The 11,657-nt window shown below is 35.9% G+C and overlaps 1 protein-coding gene across 1 annotated transcript; it reads right to left on the bottom strand.

The window, feature by feature from the left end:
* Positions 1-10,363: 10,363 nt before the first annotated feature.
* LOC131069951 (ethylene-responsive transcription factor 1A-like) lies at positions 10,364-10,885 on the bottom strand. Its single transcript, XM_058005497.1, has one exon. The coding sequence runs from the start codon at positions 10,883-10,885 to the stop codon at positions 10,364-10,366; it is 522 nt and encodes a 173-aa protein (XP_057861480.1).
* Between the last annotated feature and the right edge of the window lie 772 nt (positions 10,886-11,657).

Raw genomic sequence — 11,657 nt, 5'->3', positions numbered from 1 at the left:
TCTGACCATAGAAGCTAATTGCCAACTCACATCATTCAAATTTTGTTTATTCAACACGTCCACAACAATTTGAGAATCTGACTTACAAATAATCCTCCTCCATCCTAAAGAACAGTCTCCCTCATAAAAAATATTAATAGCTAGGGCCTCCATAAGATTGTTAGAGTGATGCCCAATATAATTAGAGAAGAAAAAACAACAAAATCATCATCACCTCTACCTATACCTCCAGTACCTGCATGTCCAAGATTCCCATGGGAAGAGCCATCAATATTAATTTTTAAGATTCCCACGGGAGGGGGAATCGACCTTCCATCTCTACTTATTCGCTGCTTCGCATGTCAAGATCTATTTCCAACAACACAATCCATTTTAATGTTTTCCAATTGCAGATTCCTTACAATAGCATAAGCACCTGGATGAACATTTTCAGACAAATTGCACTTAGCCGAGAATGTCTCCTGAATCCTATTAACTATAATTACCATAGCTAAGAACTCCCTATATGCGAATCAAAAATGACCCTCTAATTCCTTTCCAGCCACAAATTCTAGATAATAAGGGTTGGCCTAATAGCCTAGGCCACTTGAAGAAAAGAGGTCTTTGCTGGGGGTCTGCCCAAGCTATCCCAAAAGGCAATTAAGGAGGTAGCATGAAAACAAGCATGTTGCCAAGCCTCCCACCACTTGTGCCAAATCTCCCTAGAGAAAGGGCATAGAAAAAAGAAGTGGGAGCACTCTTCCTCATTGTGCATACAAAGATAACAAATAGATGGTCCCTGGAAGCCTCTCTTATGAATATTATCCATGTGAGGCATTTCCTTTGAGCAACCAGCCATAAGAAAAAATTACATTTCAGCCAAGAGAAGCTATTCCAAACCTTCTTCCACCAGGGAACACCCGTCAGACCATGCAATTGCCTACCAAGCTGAGCATAACCTTCAGCAACAAAAAATTTTTCTTTTGGGTTAGGAATCCAAGCTAAAATATCTCTCTCCTTGAGGGAACTACATAACATACCCTCCAAGATATACACAATCTTCATCCGAGCCACCCAAGAGCCATTCAAGAGGATCCTTCCAACAAGTCACCTCACCCTGTCCAACATGCCTAAATGTTTTAAAATTCTCCACCTTAACCCATCCAACATCAATGAAAATGTTGCAAAGAGGCTGAAGTTGTGGATAACTAGAGAGAATCGGAGGGTAACCAGCCCAAGAGTCCTACCAAAAAAGAGCTTCAGAGCCTCTATTACAAATCCAGAAAAGGACATCTTTAATAAGTTGGGAACCTTTTTTAAGAGTATCCTATATACAAGAGCCCCTAACCACTAAACTAAGATGGGGAACCTCATGTTGATTAGCACCAGGGAGATACTTGTGGGTTAAAATCTTGGCCCAGTCCTAACCCTGATTGTTACACCACCTCCAATACAGCTTAGCTGCCAAGGCCTTGCTAACCAAAGAAATAGATTTGAGGCCAAGACCCCCAGCATGTCTCGGTCTAGAAACAAAGTCCCATTTAACCAAACTCCACTTTGAAGAAAGAGAACTACCAGACCAAAGAAATTGATGGGAAAGAGCATCGAACTCTCTCACAAAGTTGGATGGGGGAGCCTGCACAAAACACCTATAAATGGGAAGTGCTTGCACCACAGTCTTTAGAAGAATCACTCTTCTAGCAGAGGGTAACCACCTGTAAGTCCAATTATTAACCTTGCAATGAAATTTATCCAAAATTCCTTGCCAAAAATCTCCATGTTGAACCCCCAAATCTAAAGGAATCTTGAGGTACAAAAAAGGAAGGGACCCCATCTGAAATCTGAGGATCCTGGTAATCTTATTCTAATTAAGCCGAGGGGTATTAAATAAATAAATGGATGATTTATCTTAATTAATTTTCTGACCTGAAGCTTTGCAATAGATATCCAAAGCTCTCTTGAAATTCACTGCCTCATTGATTATGGCCCTGCCAATCAAACCTGTGCCATCCACAAACTGAAGATGAGAGTAGGGAGGTAGAGCATTGCTCCAACTCTAGCCCTGAATAAGGCCATGTCTCACCTAGGGAGTGAGAAATCTGCCAAGACCTTTAGCCATGAGAATAAGTAAATAGGGAGATAAAGGGCCCCCTTCCCGAAGCCCTCACGAAGCGCTAAACAATTATGAGGGTTCCCCATTAATAAGAATTGCGAAAGAGGTATAAGTCACACAACTAAGAACCCAATTCACCCACTCTTCTGTAAAACCAAAAGCCAAAAGGATCTTCTGTAAGAAATCCTAAGTCACCGTATCATAAGCTTTGGCCATGTCAAGTTTAATATACATAGCCTTCTCCTTAGAGGAAGCCATCGAATGGATAGCCTCCCTTGCTATCACAACTCCATCAAGGATTTGTCTTCCATCAATGAAACCACCTTGCTCTTTAGAAACCAAAGTGCAGAGGAGAGGTTTGAGTCATTCAACAATCAATTTAGTGATTATCTTGTAGATAACATTACATAAAGCAATAGGCCTGTACTGATCCAAGGTATTAACCCCCTCCTTCTTAGGAACAAGAGCCAAGAAAGTAGAATTCATAGATTTGAGCATTTGTTTATTCCTATGAGAGTCCTGAACCACGTCTAGAAGATCGTATTTTATAATCTCCCAAAATTCTTGAAAAAAATCATTAGGAAACCCGTCAGGGCTAGGAGACTTGCCTTTTTTCATTTAAAACACAACCCCCTCAATTTCAGACAACAAAATGGGGTGCAAGAGAGAATCATTCATTTCAACAGAGACAAGAGGGGGAATACAATTCAAGATGGCCCTCTCTTCCACCATAGCTTCAGGATCCTCTTTGGTAAACAAATTATAAAAAAAAACCGACAGCCTCTATAGCAATTTATTCTTTAGATGAAAGATGAACCCCTTCTGAAGATATGAGAGAGGTAATAAAGTTACCATACTTTCGAGCCTTAACAAAATTATAGAAAAAAATAGAGTTTCTATCACCTTCTTGGAGCCAATCCACATGAGACTTTTGTTTCCAGAAAATCTCTTCACGCAACTCCCACTCTTCTAAATCCTATCTCTTAATGAAAATATTATCTAGAATGGAATGAATGTGTACTCTTATGAGCTAGAGAACACTTTAAAGAAATCTTATCATGAACTAACACATGAAGAGGTTTACTAGAGGCAAAAGCAAAGAGAGATTTGGCTAAGGTATGGGGATAGAAACACAAAGCTCTTCTTTGCCTCTACTCAAATGACAAGATAATTTAATTATATATCCCACATAATGAGTGCATTTGGTGAGATTGTGTAGTCTAAAGGTGCTATTTAATCAAAGACAATTTCCTTTTTTTAGGGACTACTAAGTAAACTCCCTTTTTTTTGTTATGATTTTTCTTCATATTTCTTGGGTTTAATCTCCCAAATTGACAAAAGTGCTCAAAATGACTATTTATGGCAGAATTTTCTTTCTAAATTAAAATTGGGTGTTTTTGGCATGTATCATGATAAATCCCTTGTCCTAGATGGATGTATTGCATTGTTCTTCCAAAATTGTTGGGAGATTGTTGGCCATGATTTTTTTTTCACTTGACTAATCTAGAAGAAACAAGAATATTTTGATGTAAATAAAAATAATTTCTATTGCACTTATTCCAAAGATAAGAAACCCTAAAAAATTATGCTAATTTTAGATCCTTATCCTTTTGTAATACTATCTATAAAATTTTCATGAATACTATTGCAAGTAGGTTGGCTACAGTCTTCCTAAATGTTATATTGCATGAACAAGGAAGCTTTGTCCCTAGCAGAGAGACTCCTAATGGGACTATTCTTGCACATGAGGTTTAATATTCAATTCAAGACGAGAAAGCATAGTGGATATGCTTAAATCTTATGATAGAGTGGATTGGGATTTTCTTTTCTTTATCCTCTCCAATTCAGGGTTTAGTAGATTATACATTAAGTGGGTTCTTTCTTTCTTGTTTGGTGCTAAATTATCTATTCTTTTTAATGGCTATCCATGTAATTTATTTTCATCTTCCCTCAGGGTGAGTCAAGGTGACCCTTTGTCCCCTTGTTTATCCAATTTGATGGAAAAATATTTAATTAAGGTCATGATTGGTACTAAGACCAGAAGGGATTAGAAAGATATTAACATTAGACAGATTTGGAATCCTTCTCACACTCCATATTTGTGGATGATACTCTTATTATTGGAAAGGCTACATATTTACAATCTAGGATGATGGAAGACATTACCTCTCAATATTATAGATTTTTTAGGTTTGGAAGTAAACTATAAAAAGTCAAAAAATTTCTTTCTCAATGTCGTAGAATGAGGAAAGAAAAGATTAATTTAATTTTGGAATTATAAAGTAGTAGAGTTGTCCTACAAATATTTGGGTATCCCATTCTTTTCACAAAGTAATAAACCAGATTTATGTGAAAACATTGTTGTTTAAAGTTAACAAAGAGGATTACCACTTGGAAAGTGAAATTGTTGTTCCTAGCTGGTAAAATATAACTAATCCAATTTGTACTTAATGCCATTTCAATTTATATTATGTCTATTTTGATTTTCCCAAAGATTGTTTTGAAGCAATCGCAAAATCTTTTAAGAGACATCTTATGGTCAGAGAATCTAACTTATGAAAAGAAAAATATTTTCTTGGCTTTGAAGAAGGTGTGCTCAACTAAGAAATGGGGTTAAAAGTAGGAATCAGGAATATTGAAGCTCACAATAGAGCCCTTGGGGATAAATTAGTTTGGAGGTTGTAATCCAATCCTAATTCCATTTATAGTAGATTAATGAGACATAAGTATATGGAGTTCTTGGAAAGGAAAATAATTTTCACCCTAAAAAACCTTAACAAAAGGCTCTAAAGTCTGGAATGACATAATATCAGCTAGAGATGTCCTTCGAATTCATCTCTCTTGAATTGTTCATAATGGTAAGGAATTTTAGTGTTTTTTGGGAAGAAGCTTGGAATGGCTATAAACCTATGGACTCTATCCTAGGTTTGGATAAGATTAAGTTATTTTTTAAATACTAATTGGGCTCCAAGGTGGGTAATTACTTCTTTCTTGATTGTTCAACCTTCCCTCCTAACATGGTGCAAAGATTGATTTCATCTTTCCATTTTTTTGTGGTTCATAAAATAAATTATGAGGAAGAGTTAGCAAAGAGATCAATATATTTTTATAACAAATCTGATGAAATTATGTGGACTCAAACAGTGTCAATCTCTTATTTAGTCAAAACAAGAAATCAAAGCTTCTTGCAACATTCTGAGTGTTTGAAAGGACCCTCAAAATTGTGCTCGTCTTCTACCTGCCTCCTAAAAATAGGGGAATTTGTATTGCTAGCTCTTCATGATCATATTCTAACCTCCATTAATCTTGATAAATTAGGAATTACTTTGGCCTTTCCCAATTTGTTATGTAGCAAAGCATATGAGGAAATTGATCACCTACTTCTTAATTGTTTACTCAATTCTTCTTGTTGGTCTTGGTTGCAGAAAAAGTTAGGTTTGTGTATGAGATCCAATAAGTTGTTAAGCTTTTTCTAGATCTCACCATCTTTCTTTTCAATGTCAACTTTTTCTTTCATTTGGACACAACCCTTCTATCTTTCTTTGGTATATTTGGCTTGAATATAATAGAATATTTTGCAAAAAGGCTATATCTATTGACAAGATAATTATTCAAAGGATTGAGATAGCTATTTCAGAAGCAGTAATGGCATATTTATATAGATCTATTCTAATCATTTTTTTCTTCATGGGACAATTTTATCCTTAAGAACTAGAGCTTTCTTTCTCATCTTCCCGACCTAGGTGGTTTATCCTCATTTGCTAAGAAGTTCAATAGATTGTCTTTCTCTTGGAAACCCCCCCCCTCCCTCTTTCACTAAGCTAATTTTTTATGGTGAACCAAGGGGGAACCTAAGGATTTCAAGTGTTGGGGTGGTACCGAGAAATGAGATAAAGAAATTATGGTATTAGCTTGTAGTGTTTTACTAGTGTGGTCCAACAATGTAGCAAAGATTATTGCCCTCAAATTGTGTTTGTGGTTGGGGATCCAAAAAGGTGTCACTAAGATTCCGATTCAAGGGGACTCATGATTGTAACTAATATTTAGTCAAGGAAAGAGTTTGGTAACTATCTCCTTAGTTATCATTTTGAGCAAGTTAAATTACTCAAAAAAAATTTCTATTCTTAAAATGATGCATTTCTATAGTAAGTTAAATTGTATAGATGATCAGTTAGCTAACAGAGCCATTGACCACAATGCACAATTCATAGAATTTGATAAGTTGGAGTCCGTAAAGTTAATTATAATTCACTAGAGGGTCTTGCTTAATTGGATATTGAAGATATATCTGTTTCAAGGTGTTTTCTTGCATCATTTCCCAAGGTGTTTCTTCAAATTTTTAAAATTTAATAAAGAGAAGACCATGCAATTGTTTGATTCTTTAAAGGTTCAAACCTAGTTGGATATTTTGGACATGTGTAATAAAGTTTTTTCTAACATCTTTGCCAATTTTAATGTGTAATAAAGTGGAAGCGAAGAAACTATTAAATTCTTCATACAACTTGGCTTAAATTGACATTTAGGGCATGCATGTAAAAGGTTGATTTGGTTTAATGAGGAATATAGGGCATATGTGACAATGATATTTATTGTGCATGGGAAAAAACTATTCAATGTCATTATTTTCTCATTTAGGGCCTTTCTTTGCCATCATTTTTCCCTTCCACGACAAAGGTGTCTTTTTTTATAATGTTGACATATTTCAGATCATGTCTAATTACAACAACTAGAAATGAATTTTTATCTTCTTGAGATTTCTATAAAATTGGCACATGTTATCTCTTTTGTTGTCATCCAAATTTTAGCTATTTATAGACAATGTTAATGGTCACTCGTCTTATCTAGAATTGCTAGCTCCTTATTTGATGTGCTGACATTTACAGTATAGTGTTTTTGGGGGCAATATCTTAGTTTTGAGACAAATGGCCCTAAGACTATGAAATTCGCCACCTGTTCAGGTAAGTTGGTTTCTGCCCATTTTAATTTGGGAAATCTTAAGGTTGTTTTCAAAGTCAATTGTGAACTTCTATTAGAGTATTTTGAATACATTAAATCGAGAGAGGCTCAAATCTTTACATATCCACAACAAAAGGAAACAAAACAAAGCGCCCAGGAGGAGTGAGAACCCATGAACAAAAGCCTACTACCAAATAAGAAACCCAAAAACAACCACTAATAGTAACAAACCTAGAAACAAGAACCAGACACGCGACACAACAAGAAAAAGAAAAAAACAAATAGAAACACTCTTCCACCAAAAGAACAAATCAATGGCTTACATGGTGGGAGAGAACTCCAACTTCCTCTCTAGACAAATATCTTTGCTTTTCTCCAATATAGTGATCTTTTTGGAGGAATATTTCCTAGAGGAAATGGCCAAGGAGTCTGATGTGGCTTTCACCCTTGATATAGATGCTTCAAGCCTCATTGTGGTTGACGACTCTAGATGTCTTATTTTCTCGACCCGCCTCCTTATGATTTCATCTTGGATATCATGGAGAGTAGAAGGGTTCTCTATAATCTCCATATTTTTATTAAACATGCTCTCCATATTCCTCCCCACTGTGTCCTAATTTTCCTACAAATCCCTCCACCATAATAACCAAGTCTTTCATATTCTTGGTTTAGCCAATCTTCTCAGTGAGCTCCTTGATGGATTTGTCTAGCGCTTCCCATTTATCAATCATTGCAATGAATTTCCCCACTATCGTCTAAATCGTCTACTCCTTCTGATCCTCCACCCAACTTGAGGCTCTAACATCCACCTTTAAAATAGCTTTGAGCCTATCGATTTTATTTTTTTCCACCTCAAATTATCCCAAAAGCCAATGGATGATAGGTTTGTGCTTATTAAACTCCTCACAAACCTCATTCACTTTAGCCACAAAGAGGGGAAATTCCTCCATGATCAGAGTACTTCGAGAAGATGAATTAGGAGATCACGGTGGAAAAGCGGGGATGGGGGATTAGATTCTTTACTCACAGAATTATCTAGGGTCCAATATGACCCAGTAGACCAAGAGGGCATCTCCTTTGATTCCTCTTTGACAATGACCATCTTCTGAACATAGCTTTCACCAATAGGGAGACCAAGAGGAGTCTTACATTTAGCAGTCTGGGAGGGGTTAATCTGGGTGGGCACCTTTTAAGTTTTAGGGGAAGCATTATCCACAACTGAATTGACCAAAAGATTGACACATAGACCCAAACCAAAACTCAAGCCAGAAGGGCTAGTAATAGGGCCACTAGAAGGGGTTAGACTCAAATGGATATTATAGAGTCGTAGGATGAGACCTTGATGCAAGGGGAGGAAACCCTTAGCCTTACCTACATCCAGAGACTAGGATAAGGAGGTGAAACTCCAGAAGGCAAAATTCATCCCATCCCCATTCCGAAGGTGATCAAGCGTCGAGAACAATTGAGAGTGAAACTTCTTGAAGCGCCTATCCAAGCAATTTTAGAGTGTTTCACAACTAAAACTCCCGTCCAAGGTGATTAAGAGTAGAGATCTTCCATAAGTGTGCTTCACAATTGTCTTGGGGGAAAATTCTCTTCAAAATATGTGGTATGATTTTATAGTATTTAAATTTGGCTTTTCTTTTCTCTCTAACTATATGGACATCCTTTAGTTTGATGAAATGGTTCTATATTTACATAAAAAAATACATTCTCGATAATGTCATATTTGTAGAAAATCTTTAATCGACCAAGTAGAGGAATTTTACTCCCCTATCTGGAATGAGTCTAGTTGTAGGGGTTTACCCTTCTAAACTTGTTAGATCTTCTCTGACCATTATGTTCCTTTTGAATGGGCTAGGTACTTGTATTGACACTAACTATCTCGTAGCTTGTAGAAATGCCTTATTATCTCACAAAGATGAGATTGCGGGATAAGATTCTCTATAATTCTAACAAGTTGTATAGTGCTATCAAGGTTCTTATTAAAAAATCTACTTTGGCTCCTCTTGACATAGATCTGAACAAGCCATACCTTTCCTTAGTGTGTGAAGATGTGTTCAGCAACTTAGAAAGTGAAGTGTAGGTTAGTAATGAACATAGAAGGTTAATTGCTTTGTCAAGATGTGGTGAAGCAGCTATCTCATTTTGAAATTTTTTGGCTTTATCGGGATATGGTGGAGCATTTTGTTCTTTCAAATATTTTGGTGATTCCTTTCACACTTTGATGTGAATTCTTGGCCCCTGTTCTCCAAGGACCCATCTTAGAAAATTGTGCGGATCGTATAAGTGATAAGCTTTTGATTGAAGGGACTTTCTTATTTTCCCCTGTTCCTACGGAGGTCCTTCATTTTTTGCACATCTCATGTTAGGAAGTTAGGTTTTTATGGAGATGATATTTTAGTCTTGGGATTTTGGAGGTCGAAAGGCTATTGCAAGCATGGGTTTCATGGTGCTCTATTGATATATTTTGAAATGTATTAGTGCCTTTCTCTAGCATTGAATGATATGATATGTTGCAAACATCAAGCTTGGGGTCTAGTTTGTTTTTATTTAGGCTGCATATATCTATGGTAATAAGACATCTTGTAGCTGGTTATGTTGTCTCTTTGGTTTTGAGCTCCTCTTTTACACAACCTTAAGATTGTGGACTGTATTGTATCTTCTCTTTTTAATATATACATATAGGGTTCGCCTCTTCGTATAAAAATAAATAGAATTGAAAAAATATATTTAATATTTAAACAAGAGCGTCATGTAATAAAAGCTTTAAAACAAGTACAAGAGTTGATAAATAACTAGTAAAAGTAAGTTATGTACGGAAAGGACGCCTATTGCTCTGAAAATTACTTATATTCGTCATTTTTCTTACTTAGATTTGCTAGAAAAAAGTCAATTTAAAATTGAGATTATCTATGGTTTGTAGACTAACACCTCCGTATTTTATAAGCTAGAAAGCTGGTTCTGTGAATTCTTATATCTGGACAGAATTCAAGCACATATCATTATATCCATAGCATTTAAAGCTCTCAGGAACGTGTCCTTGCTGCAACATGCTTTGCATGAAATGTAGAGAAATTTAAAAAAATTAGAGGTGGATATAGAAAAACGTAGAAGATTAGTTTATTACATATGAATCATAAAAGTTTGTCTCTTTCTTACTGCCTATTGTAAGCATATGGAGAGAGAACCAAGAACATGCGCCTTCTTACAGTCGCTACACCATAATAATAATAATAATAATCTACTACGATAATAATAGTACATCATGAAAATGGCTACCAATATTTGGCTGAGCACAAATATGCAATACAACTATGGATTATCAGAACCCATTTCTTGGGATGCTTGAGCTTTATCTGCCCTTTTTCTCTTCTTTCCAGTTGACATGTCAGATGGAGTATGAGAAGAAGAGATTTGAGAAAAGACATCAAAATACATGCCGGACTCAACGTTGAGAGGGAAGTTGAGAATAGCTCTAGAACCGCGCATCCGGAAAGCCGCACGATCATATGCCGCTGCAGCTGCTTCCGCTGTGTCAAAGCTACCTAGCCAAAGTCTTGAGCCCTTTTTTTCTGGGTGTCTAATCTCCGCAGCATATTTTCGGCGAGACTTAACAAGCTTTACTCCTCTGTAATGCTTTTCTTCTCTTTCATTTTCTCCTGACGAGATGCTTGGCCTTTTATCTGCAGAATATCGTTTCTCCTCCTCTGCCAAAACTGTTGCGGATGTTTCCAATGGGACATTCGTGTTATTACAAGAGGAGAATTGATAATCGGGCAAATAGTGGATAATTGCACTCCACAAACTACCCTCGTCCTCTGTTGTTCTGCTCATGATCGGCACGGCTCTGTTTTTTTAACGAATCTTTGAAAGATATTTGGTGAGACTGCCCGTGTTTCTCTAAAATAATGCTTGGCAAGCAAGTGTGCTTTCCTCGTGCATTGCCTCGTAACTTCGCTTGGGAAGAGTTTTCATTTCCAAAATATTGCGTGACAAATACGATTTCTTTACACATTCCTCGGGTTTTCCTGGAGCACGACATGATTCCTACTTACCCTATATTGTCTTAAAATGTTATTTCTTTCTATCGAAGTTGGAATATATGTAGTCTTTTTTATTGAATAGTCAATTGTTGTATGAAATTTAAATTGTCTGAAGATGACGTGGTTCTTATTTTATTCTATATTGTCTTGAAAGTTCTTAGTTTTTCTTGAAGATAAGAATACATGTGTTTTTTTCTGGTTAGCTTAGTCAATTGAAATGTAGAATAGAAATCTAATCATATAGAAATGTAAAAACACATGTGAATCCTCTATTGGGTTAAGTTAACTCTTAAAACTTAGTTAATCTTGAAATAAATAAATTACCTAATAGATTATCACTACAAATATATTTAATTTTTTTAGAAAATTTAAAATGATTTAGTCAAGTTTTCTTTTAAAAAATTACAATAAAAAAATGTGATCATAATTTCATTTTAAGTTTAATGCATACATGGTTTTAATTTTAAAACCCCATAGGAATTAAGACTTTTTCTAAACCATAATGTGTTTAGGTTGTTTGAAAAATCAAATAACTGAAATGCGTTACTTGCAATTTTGGGTTT

This window comes from Cryptomeria japonica, chromosome 6 (assembly GCF_030272615.1).
Source record: "Cryptomeria japonica chromosome 6, Sugi_1.0, whole genome shotgun sequence".
NCBI classification, from domain to species: Eukaryota; Viridiplantae; Streptophyta; class Pinopsida; order Cupressales; family Cupressaceae; genus Cryptomeria; species Cryptomeria japonica.
Note: the sequence above shows the minus strand (reverse complement) of the source record. Positions and strands in the feature narration are given on the sequence as shown.